At 41.1% G+C, this 22,594-nt stretch overlaps 2 protein-coding genes across 11 annotated transcripts in view; one reads left to right on the plus strand and one right to left on the minus strand.

Moving 5' to 3' along the window:
• The window catches only part of AFAP1L1 (actin filament associated protein 1 like 1), a 902,653-nt gene that overhangs the window by 519,593 nt on the left and 360,466 nt on the right, over positions 1-22,594 (plus strand). The window lies entirely within an intron of this gene.
• The window catches only part of SH3TC2 (SH3 domain and tetratricopeptide repeats 2), a 102,080-nt gene that overhangs the window by 77,603 nt on the left and 1,883 nt on the right, over positions 1-22,594 (minus strand). Inside the window, exon 1 of one of the 9 annotated variants that reach the window (XM_042454184.1) lies at positions 7,276-7,413. The exons of 7 other annotated variants lie outside the window; for them this stretch is intronic. In XM_042454184.1, the coding sequence (XP_042310118.1) occupies positions 7,276-7,303 (28 nt within the window). In that variant the 5' untranslated portion in view covers positions 7,304-7,413. Of the gene's footprint in view, positions 1-4,388; positions 4,406-7,275; positions 7,414-22,594 lie in introns of those variants that run through there. One more of the 9 variants, XM_042454188.1, reaches the window with a different exon arrangement.

The raw sequence follows: 22,594 nt of genomic DNA on the forward strand, positions 1-22,594 counted from the left end.
GGTTTTCAGACTGCTGCAGTTACAGGAAGAAGGCAAATTCGTGAACTGGAAATGGAAACACAGTATTTTTGCAAAAATGTTTATTCCCCAATAAACCTCACTTTCTATATGGATTCTGACTGGTGTGTGCACAGCGTAGACTGAAAAGCAATTGTGAAATTGTCTCTAATGCCCTGCATTGTGATCAGTTTAACCATCCAATTTTCTCCATGTGAAGTATGGAAGGAAAAGAAAGAGAAAATTTAGAGAAATTGTGACGTCCAATTTGCTGACGCAGATAAAATCATTGAAGCATCACCATTGTAAGCAGTAGCAAAATAATTTCTGAATTGGTATAATCATGCTGGCCCATTAACAACAACAACAACAACAACAAAAGCTATCAAAACCTCAAATTGGGAAGTACCTTTTTTAGGATTAACCAAATTGGCACAAAAGGGTGCAACTTTTTGATTTCTCCCGAAATTCTTTATCAAAGTTCCTCTGAACAAATCTTGCTAAAATAATCCCATGATAGGTTCACCTTTGGGTTGCCATAAGTTGGGAACGACTTGAGGGCACACTACTACTACTACTACAACAATTGTTGGAAGTGTTAGGGCAGAAGGATGCTGGTTGGCATGAAGTAGTTCATTGGTGGGTGGCAGTAAAAAAACAACAACAGGTACACTCTTTCTGAACCCTAATCTGTCTCACAGAGGGCCTTTTAACACTACTTATTGTAGCACTATTGCCCTTATCACACGGAAGGTTTTGCAGCTCAGATCCAGAGTCACTCCTGGTCCAACCCTGCAAATTCACGTTAAAACATGATGTATTATCACACGTGATTGCTTTCTATGGGGGGGGGTCATTCTGAGCGGATCCACAGTCAATCCAAAGTGACTCCTCATTTTTGTGAATTTGGTAACAAGCGAATTCACAAAAATTGTTTCCAAGCTCACTTTGATTTCAATCCGAATTGGTCTGGTGTGGAATGCAACTTTGCTTCCATCCTGGTACACCCCCCAAACCTCCAGGGTCCCATATTTCCTATGATGTGGCCCTGCAATTTTACTCCATTTGCTTCCAATACTCCATCTGCTTCTATTGCTGCCAAGGGGGAAATGCAGCTGGGGAAAGGGCAGAGAGCTACTGTGGAATGAATGTACAGTATTCACGTTTTAACATGGACAGAGCTGAGGGTGGGCAGTGGGTGCTGGTTTGAATGGAAAAATGGACTCCAAGGCCCATAGAAAAGGCTGCTGGTTAGGATGAAAAAACAGACTCCAAAGCACATAGATAGAGTGCTGGATGTTTCAGGGAGGTTAGGATGAAAAAAACGGACTCCAAAGCCTATAGAAAAGGCTGCTGATTAGGATGAAAAACGGACTCCAAAGCCCATAGAAGAGGCTGCTGGTTTGAATACAAAAATGGACTCCAAAGCCCACAGAAAAGGCTGCTGGTTAGGATGAAAAACGGACTCCAAAGCCCACAGAAAAGCCTGCTGGTTAGGATGAAAAAACAGACTCCAAAGCCCATAGATAGAGTGCTGGATGTTTCAGGGAGGAATGGAGGACTGTCAAAGAGGGCACATTTGGTTGATGCTGGGAGGGTTTTGGCAGCTGGCAAGGATGGCACATTTGGATGTTTAAGGGAGCATAAAATAGAAGGGAAGAGGAAACATGAAACTGTCATTCACATGAGGCTAGCATTCACGTGAAACTGGAACCAGGAAGTGGCCCCCTTCTTTGCCCCAGAAGTGTAAAGGTTCTCGATGCATTCTGACCCCCACAGAGCATGTGCAAGGGTCCCAATTCGCATTGGTGAATCCGCATGTATGTACTGGTGTGGTAATTTAATGTGCACTCACTCCACTTTGACTCAGGAATGACCACAATTTCATTCTTCACGTGTGATAATTCATCACGTGAATTGCCTTGGATTTGAACTGACTCTGCTTCCCCTTCACTTTGAACTGGCTCTGGATTTTAGTTCAAATTTCACATGTGATAAGGCCCTATGATTCCACTTTAACTCCCATGGCTGCATTCTATGGAATTCTGATCTTCATAGTTTAGTCAGAGGCTCCAGAGGAGTTTTCTGGCTGAGATTTGTAAAAGCTCTTCCCCAAGCTGCAATTCCCCAAATCCTCCAGGATGTTGCCAAGACAATGAAAGTGGATGCATAAGACTATAACTGTGTAGTGTGGAAGGGTCCCAGGGTTGTTGAGGCTGGGGACAGAGGTAAGGATGCCTTCCTGTATGCCAATCTGGATTTCTTGAAAGATAAGCCTGTGATTCAGTGATGAGGAGGAATGTCTTCAAGTTGAGATTCTTTTCTGAATTGCTACTCTAACTATCCTGCAGTGCTCCAGGGTTTGAGGAATGCTGACTCCCATCATCCATTACCCCTAATAGGAGTTGGGGTCCAACAACACCTGGAGGGTTCACTGCCAACTGTACAGATCACTTTTTCACACGGGGAAAATTGGAAGGTTATACTGACGCCAATGCAGAATCATCCAGGCCATCAGGGACAAGTTCGCAGTTGCTTTCCAGATGACGCTGCACACAATCAGGACAGACTCCAGACAGAATGTGAGGTGAATCAGGAAATAAGCAAATTTGCAAAACTACCGTATTTACATTTACATTTTGCTTGTGAATTCATTCTCTTCACGTAATGCCAGCCATCTGAAAACCAAGCCTCCAGATGCCTCCTGTTCCCAGATTTCCCAGGGTCCTTTGCTGTGCCATGAAGAGGGAGAAAGCCTTCTTCTTCAAGGGATACACACACTTCCCTCGCCTGGCTGCTTTCTCCTTCCTCCTGCAGACTCTAATAAGGGAAGAGCTGCTGGGAGAAGGCAGAGAGAAGCGTAAGTGTGTGTATGTCTTTGTGTGGTTTTACAGAGTTTGCAAAGGGAAGCCTCATCCTGCCTCTCTGTGACACAGCTTCTGGGGCTTTGGGGGCAAAGAGTTTTTTCCTTCCGGTTTCTCTTCCCTCCCTGGAGCATGTGGGTGTGTATGCATTTGTGGAAACGACAGTTTGGAGCATGTGCAGAAAAGGTATTTCTCTACTAGTAATGGGGATTTGTCCTCCTCTGTTTGTTACCCAAATTCACATTGGACCCACTTTAATGTACCTTTAACCCCTTGTTGTGCTCTTGTGTGTGATAACCATTAGCAAATGGATTTGCTTTTCCAGGATGCCAGCACTTTAACCATTTTCAGGATGGAAGCACCTAGGTCCCCATGGGAAAAAGTCCAGAGAAGGGGAAGAGCACAACACAGGACATGCATGTGGCTCAAAAGTAGCTGCATAAGTTCCCTGGCAGAAGGAATGCAAAAAGCCAGAAAAGAGAGCCTGGGCTGCAGTCTGGAGACGCAAAACCCTGCTGCTCCAGTAGAGTTCCTCTCATCCAGTGACTTCCTGGGTGACTAGACATCCTCCTTTTTCCAGGACATGTCCTACATTTCAACCTTTGGTCCAGAAGGAATTCTGGGTATGTCCTCCATTTTGAGCATGTCTGAGAAGCCCATTGAGTAACCCCAGCAGGTTTGCTTGTTCCCCTTTGAGAAATGCCTCGCCTTGGCAGCCTGTCCTGGCAGCAAACAGGAGGAGGGGATGGGCAGGGCAGCAGGGCAAGAAAATCCAATACAGTAAAAACAAAAAGGCTGACAAAATGCAGTCTCTGCGTAAGGCAGCTGTCAATGAACCACGTGGAATGAGTTTAGATTCATCGTTGTATTTTTAGCTGTTATTTTGTAACGGTCTTCTACATTTTCCCTTGACCGTCCTCCATTTTCTGGCGCCTCCTTGTCCTCCTCTGTGGCAGCAGGCCACCTGGCCACCCGGCTCCAAAGGAGAGCTCCCTCCTCTGGCTTGATGTGGCTGAGTGAGAAGGGACCAGGGCTGCATCCAGACTGGGAAATGAACCCGCTTTGGCAGCGCTTTAACTCTTTCTGGCTCAAGGCTGTGGAGTTCTGGGAGCTGGAGTTTGTTGTTGTTCTGGGCGTTGGCGTTTGCCAAACCAGAAGCCGCCAACGCCCAGAAGTGCTCTCCCCAAAGGGAGCAGCCCCCTCCCCCGCCTGGCCTGAGGAGAGAAAGACCAGGCTGCTCTCTCTCCCCCGGCGCCTGAAGAGGGGAAGGGGAACGGAGGAGTGAGGAGGAAGAATAGAGGGAGGAGAAGGAAAAAGAAGGAAGGAAAGAAGAAGAAGACGAGGAAGAGGAGGAGGAGGAAGAAGAAGAACCCGGACCTGAAGAGGAAAGGCGAGGGTGCTTTCCCTCGCAGCAGGAGGGAGCCCGAAGCCGCCTCCGGGCCAGCGAGGCTGAGGGGCCAAGGCAGAGCGAGAGCCGAGTTCCCCAGCCAGCCGGGCTCTCTGCTCCTCTGGCTCCCTTCCTCCTACCTGAGCCATGGGGGGCAGGCAGTTGGCAGCGCCTCTGGTCCAGCAGCAGCCACCTGCGCGCTCCCTGCTCCCTTCCCAATCTCCATCTCGCTCTCGCTCTGCCCTTGAAGCAAAGCGGGCCCTTGACTGCTGGTTAACCATCAACTGAGATTGCGGAGCTGGCTTTGCTCCCTGCCATTGGCTCGGAAAGGAAACAACACAGGAGGGGTGTGTGTGTGTGTGTGTGTGTGTCTGCGAAGGTGGGGCAGGAGTTCAGGCCGTATCCCTGTTGCCTGTTAACAAGACACAGCTCTGTGTCCCACAAGAAACTCCAACTCCCAGAATTCCTAACAACCCTCTGAAACCTATCTTTTTAAAAGGTATTACTCCTCTCTCCTGCTTGCTCTTGAGCCCATCCCAAAGCAGGGCCCCCAAATAAGAAAAGGCTCGGTTGTTGTAAGGTGCCTTCGAGTTGCTTCTGATTTAGGAGTTTATCACACGGGGCTCATTTCGGCATTAAAGAGAGATCAAAGCACATTGAAAGCATCCCACAAATAAAGCAAAAACGGCAAGTAATTGCACAAATGATTATCACACATAACTGCGCAAATGAAGTGGTATCGGAAATGCACTGTCTCTCAAATCCCACAAGTAAAAAGATGTGTGTTAATGCTTCTTTATGACCACTTTAATGGCAGGTTTTGTGTGACATTGTGTGAAATCGTTTTGCATAATTACACAATTTTTCCAAGATATTCACAGGACAAACTCCCGATCTCCTTCATGTGATAAACTCCTTACAGTGACCCTCTGTCATGGGGTTTTCTTGGCAAGTTTCTTCAGAGGGGGTTTGTCTTTGCCTTCCTCTGAGGCTGAGACAGTGGGACTTGCCCAAGGTTACTGAGTGGGTTTACATGGCCAAACTGGAATTCAAACCCTGGTCTCCTAGTTCAGCACTCAAACCACTACACCACACCAGTTCCCAAGAAAAGATTTTAAAATAGATTTTAAAACAGCTGGCCTTAAATTAAATGATGTTAAAAGCCAGATTAAAAGTGAGCCTTAGGAAATAATATATCTCAGGCTACCTGCTAGAAAGTGAGAAAATGTAGTGTAGGGGTTTGAGCATTGATTGTGACTCTGGAGACCTGGGTTCAGTTCCTGGCCCAGCCATGAAACCCACTGGATAATCTTGGACAGGTCCCGTGCTCTCAGCCTCAGAGGATGGCAATGGCAAACCTCCTAAGAACAAATCTTGCCAAGAAATCCCCATGATAGGTTCCCCTTAGGGTTAGCATAAGTCAGAAATGACTTGAAGGTGCACAAAAACAACATCTGTCAGAACAAAAATGGAAACCTGACTTCCTTTGGGAGAGAGTTCTGCTATCTAGGCTGAGAGGGAACAACTGGGCCAATGTCACTCAAGAGTTGTGAAAGAGTAACAATGTGAACTCCAGACACACATACCCATGCTAAATCAACCACTATAACCACTAGACTTCACTTGATTTTAGACCCTCTGTGGAATTTCTGCAATAGCATACCATCCTATTAGGTTGCAATACTGATGGTATATCAATGTCGTTAACTGCTGTCACAAGCATTCACAACCATGCACTACTGAAGTATCATAGAATCATAGAGCTGGAAGAGACCACAAGGGCCATCCAGTCCAACCCCCCTGCCATGCAGGAAATCTAAATCAAAGCCATACACAAATGCTTGAAACAATACTAATTAGAACAACCGTTTTACCCAAACATCATACTAAATGATTGTAACCAAACAAGTATAACCCCAAATCTCTTCTAAAGTTAAGCCACGCTCATTTGGAAATGCTGTTAACTTTTCTATTACTGATATATAGGATGCCAAAGCACTTACAGCCTCCCTCACCTCAAATATTGTAAAATAGCATACTGTCATGAGTTCCTGTTTCTGAATGGGTTTTGCCTTTTGTCATTATGTGTGAATTCTGACTTATAGCATTCCTAAGGCAACTATGGAGATTATCGCACTGTTCTTAAATAGTGGAATAAAAGCAGGATTCTCACTGTCAAGGCAGGATCCTATTGCACAGTGTTGTGGCTGGTCAGCAGCTATCGCTTCTGCCACTACTTTTAATGAATATGAAAATCCCATGAACAGCTGTTAATTGCATTGTTTACTCATTACTGGAGTAGTCGTTTTAGAATCAATATGCAAATTTCATTTTTGATATTTCTTCCAGCAACTTGTGAGCATGGACATTATGCATACCAATTATTATATGCTGCTGCTGTTGTTGTGTCCCTTTAAATCATTTCTGACATGGTAACCTTAAGGTGAACCTATCACAGGGTTTTCTTGGCAATATTTGATCAGAGCAGTTTTTCTTTGCCTTCCTCTGAGGCTGAGAGAGTATGACTTGCCTAAGATTACCCAGGAGGTTTCCAGGACAGAGTGGAGATTTGAATCCTGTTCTCCAGAGTTGTTCTCCAATATTCAAACTACTGCATCATATTATGCATATAGTTTTGTCTTAAAATGATGCTTGATATCCCCTAATTGCTCTGGATGGTCCCTTGAAGGGTCAGTAGCTCTGCAGGAGTGGCTGAGAACATGGGAAATCAAAGGCTTGAAGCCCACAGTTTCACTCGTCACTGAATACTCCTGCTTTGTTCCTCAGCAAGTGGTATGTATTCAGTGGCATACTGCCTCTGATCCCAGAGGAAAAATACACCCATCCTGCCTTGTAGCCAGGATACCCATCCCTCATAAAACTGTAAGTTTAAAGTATGAAAAATAGATTAATTAACACAATCTCTTTGAACCGAAACATTATAAATACAGCACTTGCCTGTCTATCCTCAAAATACATGCAAGTCACAGAATCTGTTTTTAAATTTATACACAAAAACAAACCTACCATTCATGCAGGTCAATTCCAGTATCATTTGATGCTGGGCAATGTACGTGCTCCAAAATGTTCCCTGTCCTCCATGGAGATTCTGTAGTGCACTGCAAGAGCATTGCAAGTGAAAAAGAGCAGGGCCTGGTTGTTTGATTTATGGCTCACCTGGCATTCCGACCTTTGGCAGACATATTTGCAGGAGGAATCTAAAGAATGCAACACAGCATTCATCATATCTATTGCACACTTTGCAGTAACATGGGTAAGTTTAGCTGCTTGGAAGATTGAGCAAAGGGGAAAGGGAAAGGGGAGGAAACAGGACAGTTATCCCTTGATTACTCAAAGGGGGAAGGGATTTCCTGACAGCTTTTAAAAGACCAGATATAAGAACAGCCTGTAATTTAAGGTGACAGTATCTTGAAGGACTGAAGGACTAACAAGCTGCCTATGCCATAAAAGGTTGTTTATTTAAAGGACACCAAGAAGTGTTCTTTAATTCTGTACACATGTTGCTTCTGCTATTATTTAAATATTGCCATGCTCCCATGTTAGCTGTAACATCTTTAATATATACAGAGTTTGCAGCAGTGCTAGAAGATGCATTGCCATATAGATGGTATTGGACTCCTGTCCTCCCTCACCATTGATTATGGCAGCTAGGGCTGTCAGGAATTGCAGTTCAACCATATCAAGAAGGCCACACCATGTCCACTCCTAGTTTACTGGGAAATAAAACACATTTAAGCAATATTTTGTGTTGAAGCATGAGATACCATAATTCTCTTTAGTAACAAATGGGACATTTTCCCCCAACACATAGGCAGTCTTACCAAGCTAGATAATGATGCTTCCCACTCAAATCAGTTGGAAAGATAATAAAACAGCATACATGTAAATCTAAATCTTTTGTAACACATATGTCAAAAGAGCTAGGTGCAGACAAGGGATCTTCTTATTCCTGCATTAAGGCTCCAGTTGTAGGCAGACATACTAGAGATTGAGGAATGTTAAACTTACTTACCTCTTAGTAAACTGAATGTTTGCTCAGACATAAATTTGACTGAGTTTAACATTTCTGTTTCTCCTATATGGAGTTGAGAACCTATTTGTTTTGTTGCATCAAAAACATTACAAAAACAAGCTTAGAATTCATCTTGCTGTTTGGATGAGGGTGGGCACTTGTACTATCTGGTGCAGGAGCTGGGAAACAAAGTGTCCATGTAAGATAGATAGATAGATAGATAGATAGATAGATAGATAATCTCGGTGGTGAAGCCTGATGTTTGCAGGCAGTCATATCTCATCAAGCAGTGTGTCAGTTTGGAGTAAATTATTAAAGACTTAAAACATCACAACTGCTTTGAATAATTTTGTAAATACAAGGTCAGAAGATTTCTATTTCATAAATTCAAACCATTTTTTTATTTCAGCTTTATAAAAACTGATAAAAAGAATGGTGCTTAAACTATTTTGCCTCTATTCAGGAAGTATAAGGGTGAGATTCTGGCCTAAATCCATTTGCTAGTCTCAACAAAAGCAAATCTACTGAATCAATGAGAGGTTCTTAAGTGTTGATTTACCATTCAGTAAGTGAGTCAATGTGTCTATTGTAGTGGGAACAAGCAGTTGCATTTCAACCTCACATAGGTCTCCCAAGAGTAATAGGCTACATTTGCACTGCAGAATTAATACAGTTTGTCGCCAGTTTAACTGCCATGGCTCAATACTATGGAATTCTGGGATTTGTAGTTTTGTGAGATACTTTGTCTTCTCTGTCAAAAAACTCTAGTACCACAACAAACCTCAAATCCCAGGATTCCATAGGGTGGAACCATGACAGTTAAAGCGGTGACAAACTGTATTAATTCTGCAACGTGGCAGCAGTCCCAATCCAATACTCAAATATTATAGTCGTCCCATTAATAAATCACAACCTTCTAGTCTGCTAATTTTTTCTCTTTGTGGAAGATACAGTACTGGCTTGCCTTCAAAGCCTCTTCCATCTGCACACCTTTTGGCTCTTTCTTCCCCCCTCCATCCATTCTAAAGTACTTTCCCCAGTGAAGGAGGAACCTGAGACAAAGACTAAGCAACAAGTCCTCCCCCCCCCCCTTTGCTCAGTTACTGCTCCTCCCTTCCCAGAACTGGTTCCTGAAGCAGCCAGCATTTCACTTGTTTGCTGCATGTTGACTTTATTGGCTAATATATGAGAGTACTACATTTACATTTCCTTGTTACTTCTCTGCTCCTTATTCCTTTATTTTACAACATGATTCTTCATCAGTAAATCACTGTTATAAAAGATAAACTGCGTAGATTGCACTGGGAGACATTCAGCACATAACTGCACTAACAGAGCAATTTTGGCTCTCTGATCCAAAGAGGAGGATGTAGAAGTCCATATGTCTCACCCACCCCTACCTGCAAAGAGTCTTCTCAGGAAAGGGAGGGGACTGTGTTCCATAAAGATCCTTATTATATACACAACACTTTTCACAGATGTATGGCTTTTTTAACCTTAAAACTCATTTTTAATCTGGCTTTTAAACTCATTTAATTTAAGGGCAGCTGTCTTTAAAAATGTTTTTTTTTTAATCTGTGTAAGGGAAAGATAGGGACCTCTTCAATACCAGCCTCAACATGACATACAGTATCTAATAATACAACAAAATCCAAAATTCACAAAGCAATACATATCTGTGGGCCTGCCATCTGCAGATTCCAGCATCCATGGATGGCAAGCCCACATAAGGGGGTGGCAGATGAGGAGGGAGGGAGGAAGAGGTAAGGTGGCAGTGGGGAAGAGGAGGAGGAAAAAAGAGGTGGAGGTGGCAACAGGAAGAGGAGGAGGAAGGAAGGAAGAGAAGGAGGAAGAGGGAGGAGGAAGGAAGAGGAGGAGGAGGAGGCCATGGTGGGGGAGGAAGAAGAGGAGGAAGAGGAAGCAGCCCCCTGCAGACCACTGTGGTGAAAGCAGCAAGTGGGCTTTGTTTGGCCAGTGAAGCAAAGTCCCATTGTCCCTAATGGTGGTGCGGCTGCATGGCTGCATCACCATTGAAGGTAATGGGACTTGAGCATCTGTAGATTTTGGTATCCCCGGTGTGTGTGTGTGTGTGACTATACAACAAAACACAACAGAACAAAATACATCATGAAAGCTTTCAAAGGTTCACTGGCTTCTTCATTAGGTAAAGATACTGTGGCTAGAATGCTGACTGGAGCCAGTTAAAGGAGAGCGTATAACTCCTGTATTGAAACAACTTCACTGGCTACCGGTTCATTTCTGAGCACAGTTCAAAGTGCTGGTCATGACCTATAAAGCCCTACATGGCTTAGGTTCAGACTTTTTGAGAGACCGTATCTCCCCATATGAACCACCTAGAGCCCTGAGATCCTCAGGAGAAGGCTTTCTCTCGGACCCACCACCATCCCAGATTCATCAAGTGAGGACATGAGAGAGAGCCTTCTCAGTGGCTGCTCCCACCCTGTGGAACTCCCTTCCATGGGAGACTAGGCTGGCCCCCTCACTGTTGGCCATTTGTAGGCAGACAAAGACATTTTTGTTTAAACAGGCCTTTTGAGATTTGTCAGGCTTGGTTTTATTGAGGAATGAGAGGGATGGTCTTGGGTTGTTAATTTTAACTTTGTATGTTTTAAATTTTATATTTGTAATTTTTATATTTTTACGATTTTAATTGTACAATTTTAACTGTTGTGTTTTATGTATGTTAGCCACCTTGGATCCCACTTTGGGAGAAAGGTGGGATAAAAATAAAATAAATAAAAATAAATAAAATAAAATAAGATGCTAAAATTAATAAAAGAGGGGAAAAGTGATGATAGAGTCACAGGCCTACATTTTGTTTCAAATTTTACTTCTGCTGCCAGTTAAAATGGACTGGAGGAATATCGATGCAGGCAGAGGCCTCTCCCCTTCTTGGATATCTGGGGATTGGACAGGAACAAAACAAAAACAATTGTGTATAATGGAAATACACAATGAAAATGAAAAAAAATTAATAATTTTGTAGACCAAAAACAGTATAATCTGTCCAATTTCAGTACTTGTAACAGCTTTTTGTAATTTATGCCACCTAATGTAAATGTAAGAAATTATATGTTGGAAAAACATCAAGGCTAGTCAAGCATAGACTAGCAGAACAGCACTTTATAAATTTACAGCGCTTTATAAATAAAGGTTAATAATAATAATAATAACATTTGTCCAATTTGAAAAAGAATAGAATCCCCTCTAGTTGGTCCTTTTGAACAAATGAAATATTCCACAACTGATTCATGCTTTTGGGTACTGGAGAGGCTATGTGGCAAAATTTAGAATTGTTTAAAGAGGAAAGTGATAAATGGATTTTGAAACTTAAACTTTAACATTAAGGGGTTTGAAAGAAGATATGGAAATACAATGTTTAATATAAAAAAATCTAGAATAAATGGGTTAAGATTGGGTAACTTTTTAAACCTATTGCCTCAGCTAGGGAAAACTTTGCTGAGTAACTCGGGAGATTACTTCATACGAGAGGAAACATCACCAGATGGGCTATATAATTGGAAGCAGAAGATGAAGAAGCTCTATTCTTGCAGCCAAAACTAGACCAGGTGGAGACTGTGGTATGAGTCATGAACTACTTATATCAAAAATTAGAGTAAAGCTGAAGAAGAAAGCAAAAAACAGTAATCATACCAAAATATGTTCTGAACAACATCTCAGCATAGATTTGACCTATTAAATATAATCAATCAGGAACCAGAAGAACTATGGTCAGAAGGCAGTGACCAATTAAAGAAAGAATGCAGGAAGAGAAGATACAATGGATAACTCATCTGTTCCCCATTGTCCCTTCTCTTTCTTTTTGGCTTCATACTTCAAGCAGTCAAGGAAAGAAGAGAACAAAACAAAAGGGCGATAGAACCAAATCAAAATCATAAACACAACTGTTCAATGACTAGTGCAGAAAGGTAAAGAGGACTACTACATATAACAATGCAGAGGAATTGAAGATAATGACAAAAAAGGAAGCATGAGAGATCTCTTCTACAAGATAAGGGAAGTTCAAACCAAAAGCAAGGTTGCTCTATGATAATGATGGTGAAACTTTTAGAGACCGAGTGCCCAAACTCGGTGGCATTCCAGGAAAGGTGGGACTTCCAGGGGGTGGAACTTCTGCCTTCCAGGGCAGGACTTCCATCTTACAGGAGTGGGACTTCTGGGGGATGGGACTTCTGGGAGAAAAAATGAAGGGACACTCTCTCAACCTAAGGCTACCAATAGCAAACCCCCTCTGACAAAACTTGCCAAGAAAACTGCATGATAATTTTAGCTTAGGGTCCCCATAAGTCAGAAACAACTTGAAGGCACCACACATACAAGTCGCGCTCTCTCAGCCTCAGAGGATGGCAATGGAAATCTTCCTCTGATGAAGCTTAAGCCATGATAATTTCACCTTAAGGTCATCAGGAATGGCTTGAAGGTGTGCGCACGCATACACACACACACACACACACACACGGCATGGTCTCTCAGCCTCAGGCTAGCAAAGCAAACCCCCCTCTGATGAAACTTACTAAGGCCGGTTACAGACCGGCACTTGGGACGTCCACAGCTTCTTTTTTGCTCCGCAAGGGAGCCGCGTGGTGTGGCTGCGACGGCTCTCTTACAGAGCAAGCGGCGGCGGCGGCAGACCGCCTCAAAGTGGCGGTCTATAACCCGCCCAAGAAAACTCCATTATAGTTTCACGTTAGGGCCGCCATAAGTCAGACTTTTTCTCCACATGCCACCCCAATGTGCCCTTCTCCTTCAGTCCTGCATTGACAGAAATGGAGGCAAATTATACGGGCCAAAAGGACATGCCCCCTGTTGCTGCACACCATTTTACCTGTGAGTAAACCAGCACTTGAGAGGGAGGAAGGGTGCTCTGGGCACCTTCTCGCCCTCCCAACCACCATTTTATTCATGAGTAAACCGGTGCTTGGGAGGGTAGGAGGATGCTCTGGGCACCTTTCTTCCCTCCCGACCGCCATTTTACTCATGAATAAACCAGCACTTGGAAGGGAGGGAGGGTGCTCTGTACACATGCCGGTTTACTGACAATAAAAATGGTGTGCGGCAACAAGTTGAGGGCCCCCCTGGAAGCCCAGCACATGTGACCACAGTGAAGGCTCTGCATGCCACCTCTGTGCCATGGGTTTGCCATGGCTGCTTTATGATAAGAACAGGCACATACAGATTTAACAAAATTTATCTGAATGGGAAAGAAACCTAGAGTCCGAATGAAAACATTACAAGACGCTAGAGAAGGGGGGGGGGGGATTGGCTGTTCCAGATCTAAAAATCTATTTCCATGCAACATTGTATTTGATGGTATTGTGAACCGCTTTGATCACTGTGGAAAGGCGGTATATAAATAAAGTTTTTATAATTATTATTATTATTATTATTAACATGTCTAGTTTGGATCAAAGAATGGTTAGAATTAAAAGACAGAAAATTGTTAAGATTAGAAGGGGAGAAACTGACTTTTGGATGGCACACATACCTATATTACAACAAAGAAAAAGTTGACAAAGAATTTAATAATCATTGTGTAAGGAAACCACTGTTATGGATTTGGAAAAGAGTCAGAGAAAAAATTGGCGAAAAAAATTACATTAGAAACTTCCCCACAAGAAGCATTTCTTTGGAGAGAGAAAGGAGTGGTAAGGAACTGGTTAAGATATAAGGATTTATTAGTTAAGGATACTAACGATTATAGATTTAAATCGGAAGAAGAGCTAATGAACCAAAACTATAAAATACATTGGTATTTAAAATGGCAATTAAAGGAAAGATTCAAAGTAGATCAGAAGGAAAATTTAATTGTAAAGGATGAATTAGAACTTGAGAAATTATTAAATTCTAATAATAAAGGACTACTTCCAAAACTATACAAATATTTACTAAAAATTGAACTGGAAAAAGAGATAATTAAAAGCAACATGATAATTTGGGCCCAGAATATCAGACATAACATTGAATTAGGCCAATGGGAATTCACTTGGAACAAAAGGTTAAAATATGCACAAAGTCAAAATGTCAGGGAAAATTACTATAAAATGTTCTATAGATGGTACTTAACACCAGAAAAATTGGCCAAAATATATGGATTAAATAATGAATATTGGAAATGCTTAAAAGAAAAAGAACCTTTTTTCATGGTGGTCTTGTCCAAAAGTCAAAAAATATTGGCAAGAAATTCATAAAACAATTTGTAATATATTGAAAATAAAAATGGAATTTAAACCAGAAATTTATTTGTTGAATATAATAGATAATAAGTTAGAAAAAAAACCACGGTAGAATAATATTTTATTTAATCACTGCAGCAAGAATAATATTGGCTCGTAAATGGAAGAAAGAAAACATACCAGATTTAAAGGAATGGATAGAGAAAATATAGGAGTTGGCTGAAATGGACAAACTGACATGGTTATTGAATGATGAGAATATGGAAGACTTCTTTAAAGACTGGGAAAATGTGATAGCCTTCTTACAACAACAAGGAGATGAACTATTTACAGAAGGATTTAAAGATTAATGGACTTAAAGAAATAGTAACAAATGTAATAAGAAACAAGACAATTATATGTATATAGCTTAATGTTTAGGTAGAATGGCCAAGAAATCAGACATGAAGTTAGAGTTTATTAGAAAATAGGTTTTGTTAAGATGTAGCGTACAAAATATAGAATTCAGAAGAGAAGATAAAAAGAATCATAAATGAAATTATAAATATTATTCTCATGTACAAGATAGGAAGGATTGTTTTAGCCAAAAGTAATACAATGTGTTTAGGTAGCTATTAGGGCAATAGAATGTGTAGAGTTAGAATAGATGTTATTTGTTAGTCTTTGTGTTTATATGTGTGTGTGTGATATAGGTTAGATTTAGTTAGAGATGTCTTTAGTTTAAAGCTTATTGTGTTGTTTTGTTGTGTTGTTTGAATTCTCAATAAAAATATTTAAAAAAATAAGAACAGGCACATACTACAATATCAAGGAGAAATCAAAAGATGATGGGTGCAATACACAGAAGAGTTATACAAAAAAGAAGAAAAAATGAATGACACATGGACTGAAGAATCATATGATGATGAACCCCAAAATCTAGAAAGTGAGATGGAAACTGCAATAAGAAAATTGGGGAGAATAAATCACTAGGAACAGGTGATATTCTTATTGAACTGCTACCGTTCATACATACAGAATCAATTCTAGTGTTAACCAAAATATGCCAACAACTATGGAAAACAAAATGCTGGCCAACAAACTGAAAATGTTCAATTTACATCCTCATCCACAAAAGGGAGACATAGAAGACTGCAGCAACTATAGTATCATACTGTTAACTTCCAACACAATTAAAATTATGCTTAAAATTTAGCTTAAAATTATGCAACACATATTCCAATCGCATATGGAGAGAGAATACCAGAGTTGCCAGCAGAGTTCAGGAAAGGCAGAGGCACTAAGGACCACACCACAAACATATGACGGCTAATGGAGCACACCAAAGAATTCCAACAGAAAATCTGCCTGTGTTTTATAGACTATAGCACAGCCTTTGACTGCATCAATCATGAAAAGTTATGGAATGCTCTTAGACATGAGAGTCACACTACATTTAATAGTTCTGATTAGAAATCTGTACTCAAGACAAGAAGGCACTGTTAGAATGGAGAAACAGAATGATTCCCAGTTGGCAAGAGGGTCAGACAAGACTGCATTTTACCACCCTACTTGTTCACCTTGTATACAGAAAACTTCATATGAAGAGCAGAAGGAGGAGGACTGAAGATAGCAGCAAGGAACATCAACAGTCTAAGATATGCAGATGACATCATATTACTAATGGAAGACATCACAGACTTGGAACAATTACCAAGGACAGTCAAGGAAGAAAGTGCAAAGATAGGCTTGGTGCTGAACATAAAGAAAAGAAAAATAATGACCATGGAGGACTTATATAAGTTCAACCTAGACAATGAAGAAATCAAAATAGATAAAGATTTCTCATACCTTGGATTAAATATTGATCAGAACAGAGGCTGCAATTAAGAGATAAGAAAAAGTCTAGGAACTGGAAGGGCAGTGATGAAAGAGCTAGACAAGATCTTAAAGAGCAAATATATGCAATTGAGCACTAAAATTAGAATCATCCAAGTCATGGTTCAATATACCATCACTAAATACAGATGTGAGAGCAGGATAGTGAAAAAAGGGGATATAAAGAAGATCAGGTCATTTGATATGTAGTACTGAGGATACTGTGGACAGCCAAAAAAACATATAAATGGGTCCTTGAACAGATCACACCTGAACTATCCCTAGAGGCCAAAATGATAAAATTGAGGCTGTCATACTTTGGCCAAATCATGAGAAGGCATGACCCATTAGAAAAGACAATAATATTAGGAAAGGTGGAGGGTAGTATAAAGCTGTATGGCTAGACAAAATTAGGGAGATCACAGCATCTACAAGACTTAAGCCAAGCAGTGGAAGACAGAGGTCTTGGAGATATCTCATCCACAGAGTTGCCATAAGTCAAAGTTGTCTCGAGGGCAGTTAACAACAGCAGCAGCACCTTTGGGGACAGATTGCATCATATGTCTTCTCATTGGTTCTCCTGGATGGAGTCATCTAAAAAAAACCCCATTAATATGAACCCATTGGTAGACATATTTCTTTCCTTCTAATACTCAAAAGCCCACTTCTATAGAGAGTGCAGACAAAACTGGCCAATTGTAGTCCAAATGAAAGAGTTTAACTTAATCATAGAATCACAGAATTGGAATGGATCTCAAATATCACTTGATCCAACCCTGCCAGCACAAAAACACACAGCTAAATCTTGACAGGTGTCCATCCAACTGTTCTTTGAAAACCTCCAATGAGGGAGAATGTACTGCTTTCCAGGATAGTCCATCCTGCTCATGGATAGTTCTTACCACCAGGAAATTCTTTTTAATATTTAATTTTTCTCCACTGGTAGTGATGGTGAGAGGACAAAAATCTGTTTAGGTCATGGAAGTGAAAAACCAACAGCATGTGCCCTTCCCATCTTGGAAAGGTTTGAAAGCTGTGGAGGATCCACATCTCTCTCACACACACATACACATATATCCACTCACTATGTAATTGTTATACTGTCAATTTTTGTATTGGTCAATGACTGAATATAATTTTACTTACTTACTCCACTCACTATGTATTGCTTTTTAATCAAGCAATTAAATAAATAGTATCTTTAAAGCAATTGAAAATTAAGATGTTAGAGGAGATTAGTAGTCTTTCTGTGTACCTTGTATACTTGAATCTATAATCGGGATAAGAGTGTGTAAAAACATTTAATATAGACCCTTTAAACAACTACTACTGCTATTACCATCAAACATGCACACACCAAAGATTCCTTTTGGAAACATGTTTACAAAAGTTCAAGGTGAAAGTCTGCAGACCCCCTTGCTCAGACAAATATATTGAGATACTGCAAAAAATAAAAAGTGCAGCCAAACACTACACACGAGTTGCAGTGATGGTTGGGACAATTTGCTGCCAAATATGGTGACTGACGCATTAATATCAATAGTGAGTGTATATATAACACTATAGAGTGTTTGGAAAGCTGCACACTTATCTTGTTAATCAGCAGAAAATACACCTGACACAGCCTTTCCAAACTGAATAATGCCTTGAGAGAGAAGGTTATGGTCTCTTCTCTTCTACAGCTGATTATTCTTCCTCAGGAGCACTTATATCTTCAGTTATTATGAAATATTAAAAAGTAGCCATAATGTAACACATGCCCTCAAAGTGCCCTGCTCTTGGGAAATTAAAGCTTGAATGTATCTATCAGTTTAAGCTTTGAATCCTACCTTGAATCTTGCTGAACCTCCTCCCAGAAACCTAAAATGGAGCCCTTGTCTTGACTCAAATTGTTCAGACCAGGGCAACCCCCACCCTCTTTTTCTGTAGCTTCAGCACCTCCCTTTCAATACGGTACTATGGTCTTCAGACAGAGCTTCCTGACACCACCCTTTATTACATACACAGATGTTTGAACTCTCCCGAATGCACATAACATTCCAGTGCTTCCATATTCTTATATTCCAGCTGCCAAATAGCTGGCTCTCTAACAGAACAGGCCTCTCCTTAGGGAATCCCAAGAACATATGCACATTGAACATCCTTTCCTCTCCAAAGAGAATTAGGCCACAACAGGCATGCAAGCACAGAAGGAAAGAAAACTCCAGGCAGCCTTGCCTTCAGTGGGAAGAAGAGTGTCAATTCCCTTCCTCTCAGGAGAAGGGTGGATTCCATTTCTTCCACTTTCAGTTTCTTCCTCCTGGCTTTCATCCGTTGGGTGGCAGGGACAGGTCAACATGGGGCCCCTCCAGCGCTCAGATAACCTTTGCCTTGCTTGAAAAGGGAAAAAGTGTCTTGTGGATGAGGAATCGCTCCCAACTGGTTGATTTCCCATGGCTGAAGTAGCAGCTGCCAAGGAAAGGAGGCTCTGTCCCACCTTCACTCTGGCCCCACCACATAGTAGCATTTCCCACTCTTGGGCTATTTTGTTTTCCTATGAAGCCTTGCTAGAAATATCCCTATCTTGCATCTTCAACAGTGCTAAGTACCCTTACATCCATAAATAATTCAGGGTAATCAATGGCCTTTTGATGCAGGTAGAATGCAGGCAATAACCTGCATAGCTGAACTTTTTTAAGGTGCACCCTGAGTGACAGTGACAGGGAAAGGCCCATTTTGTTTAGGGTCAGCATGAAATGGAACTTTACCAGAACACTATGCAGACTTAAAACTTTCCAGTGTATGCACATATTCATAGCACGTCCTTCATAAATTCAAGAGAATTTTGCTGCTTAATGAGAAATAAAGCAAACATAGAAATTCACCGAATAACAATTCCACCTAGCATCTGTAGTCTCTTGCAGTACGCATAACAAACTGATGCCGACTTCTTTAATCTATGGTTCATGTGAGAAGTAACTTCATTGTTCAGGTAAACAGATATAACATAGGGAACTGATATGGGATAGGGGTTCAAGATACACTTTTTGTCTCAAGAGTCAGGGATCAACCACATCCACAATTCAGAAAGAAGGTCAGATTGTCCTGAAAGACAATGGAATGATTTGCTTCTTGCCCAAGACAAACCAGAGAACATGAGATAACATAGTCCTATGCATATTCAGCCAAATCACCTGAACTGAGGATCCTTGATTTTTGCTTTCCACAATAGCCAGGATTCATATATCAAGAACAAATTCTGATATATGATCTAGGCTCACAAAGGAAGAACCAAGTCAAGATCCTAAGTGCAGACAACATGCTAATCATGTCTGGTTTGTTTAGTCAATCATGCTAGTGGGAGGACAGAAGCAGACGTGAATGAAATAGATGCACTGGCACACCACTTGCTGACATCAAGCCAGGGTTCCCTCAAATTTTGGGCTGCTCTTCTGTACCACTATTGTAGCAGTCTCTATATTCACTATGATGAGAGGCATTTATCTTGACTAAGTGGATTCCTTAGCACAGGGGTTCTCAAACTTCAGTCCTCCAAAATTTTGGACCAGTATCGTGAGCCCAGGGCAGCATAACCAACAGTTCTCAGAGGAGAGGTCTAAAAGCCCTGGCAGATAAAACCTAGTGATTGATCTCGTTTTTTTCTCTTTGTTGTAAATAGATGATGTTGGGAAACAAAGGGGGGGAACTGAAAGATAATCTTGAGTTTTGATGTATGGAATGGAATGAATATATGTAACATTTTGTAATAAATATATTTTAACTAAAAAATCCCTAATGATTGGGAATCACTAACACATGCAAATAGTAGATGGGACTGTCTTCAAATAGCAACTTTAATTTACCAAACCATAGCTGGAATCTCTTGGGGACATATACATGCATGCATTTCCCTTATGTCCTTTGTTGAGTGCTTTGTGAGTAGGTATTCTCTTTCTCCCACCACAACACCCAAAACCTTCCCCTGACTTACCAAATACCATGCTGCAGTTTAAGCAGTGTGGGAAGAATCACAAATGTATCATTGCATAGCCAGATGCAAAACGATGACATCAGTGCCCTTAGGGTCATCTAGCATTCTCATTGCTGCTTTAATCATTTCACATCTGGTTACAGGGACATAACCAGAAGTTTTTGCAATCCTACTTGCTTCCAACAAGGCAGGGAATGGCTCTGTGGGGCTCTTCAGAGGCTCTTCATAAGTTGGGAGTGGTAGTAGTATATGGCTCAACCAAACTGAACCATATAGTTATTACAGCCATAATCTATTGAACTTAATACATTTACAAAGTGCTGTTATATAATTTTTTTTGGAACTGTAATCTTTAAAGTGAAATATCAGTACTTGAAGATAAAATGTTGGTTTACATCTATTGATCTCTTTATATGCTTCCTTATTTACTTTAGGAATTTACTTTACTCTCATCTTTTTAATAACTACCTGGAGCAGGTATCACAAGAATTAAAATTAAAGCTAAAGAAAACTGTTAAACACAAGAGTAAATGAAAAGCAGTGCCCAGAAAGAAAATAAAGCACCATAAGAGCAGTTTGCAGAAGATTAAGCTTGTGAAAATTTAAAAAAATCACTGCCAAAATTATTTAGAGGTAAGCAGCAGGAATAGGATGGACACTAAGAGCTACTGAAGCAGAAAAATTCATTTATCATACGTATTCAACTAAAAGTCTATCTCATGTATAAGTCAAGGGTAGCTTTTGGGAGCCAAAATGAGGGATTTTGATATGACCCATGGATAAGTCGAGGGTAAAACTCACCACCCTTCCTTCCCCTCTTCTGCAGTCCAGCTGTCTCCTTGGGAGACAGCTGGGCTGGGGATGAAGCTTAAGGAGTGAGTGCCTGCACTTCCTCCCCCCTCCCACAGTCCAGCTGTTCCCTCGGCCGACAGCGAGGTGGGGAGAGGGTTTGGGGGGGCAAGTGCTTGTCCTGCCTCCTCCTCTCCATTTTGGCTGTCTCTCAAGAGGCAGCTAAGATGGGGAGTAGGGTTGGGGAGCCAGTGCTCGCCCTTCACTCTCCACCCCGGCTGTCCTTCAGGGAGGCAGCCAAGGTGAGGAGGAGGCTTGGAGGGCAAGCACTCACCCTGCCTCCTTTTCCCCAGACCAGTTGTCCCTTCAGAAGACAGCTGGGATGGGGAAATTGCCATACTGATCCGTATATAACTCGACCCAGGTTTTTGGGGTCAATTAAAGATTTTCAACTTATACACAAGTGTATATATATATATATATATATATATATATATATATATATATATTAGCTAAAAGTTAATATTAAGAAGAAGCAGCCTTCTTCCTTTTCATACAAAGAACAGTACAAAGAAAGTTATTTCTCAAAATCACATATCCAAACAAGTGAGAATTACTGTTACCACTACTATGTAATCATTAAAGACACAACAAAAGTTGTCTGTATGGTGGTGATGTACGCCAGAAGAAAGGACCATGTGATAGTGTTGAGAGAAGGGAACTCATCTGAAATGACAGCAAAAGAGTTGAGCGATAATTATTGGTACTTAGGCACTGATTACTGGGCCTGAGGAGCTGGGCCCGAGGCAGTTCAGATGTTTAAGATCCACAATCTACTGAAGCAGGAGAACAGAAGCTGGAGAAAAGACTCTAGGTGTTGTCAGATGAGGGTTTATATAACCCTTCCTAATTTATGGAATTTTCCATCTGTGTGTACATGTGTTCAAACACTGTTGTCTTCCATTTGTAACCATCTCATGTTTCCCTACAGCTTCTTTTGTTGTTTTTCTTTACACAGAAAAATCCATTATGGAAGTTAAGAGAAAATGGGTATGCAGTGCCTTTTGACTGTAGAACTCTAAATCACCCACCTAGAGGCATCCTAAGAATATTTAAGTGCATCTGGTACATGCCAGAGCCATGGTTTGCAAATGAAGAGGGCTAAAAATAATTGTGCTTTCTCCCTCCTTTCCCCTAGTATCCTTTTGTCTGTATATACTTGTTCCTTTAAAGAATAGTAACATATCAGTAATTCTAATAAATTACATTACCTTTCATAAATATGGAAACAGAAGTCTTTCAATGGTCCAGTCTTATGGCATTTACTCAGAAGTAAATCCCACATGGTTCAGTGGGGTTTATTTCCAAGTAACAGATCTTGTCTGATCTGGAAAGCTAAGCAGGGCCAGACCCGTTTAGTATTTGGAAATAAAATCAGTGGGGAATACAAGGTACAATAGGCCAATACTACTCAAAGCAGTG

Source organism: Sceloporus undulatus, chromosome 2 (genome assembly GCF_019175285.1).
Source record: "Sceloporus undulatus isolate JIND9_A2432 ecotype Alabama chromosome 2, SceUnd_v1.1, whole genome shotgun sequence".
NCBI classification, from domain to species: domain Eukaryota; kingdom Metazoa; phylum Chordata; class Lepidosauria; order Squamata; family Phrynosomatidae; genus Sceloporus; species Sceloporus undulatus.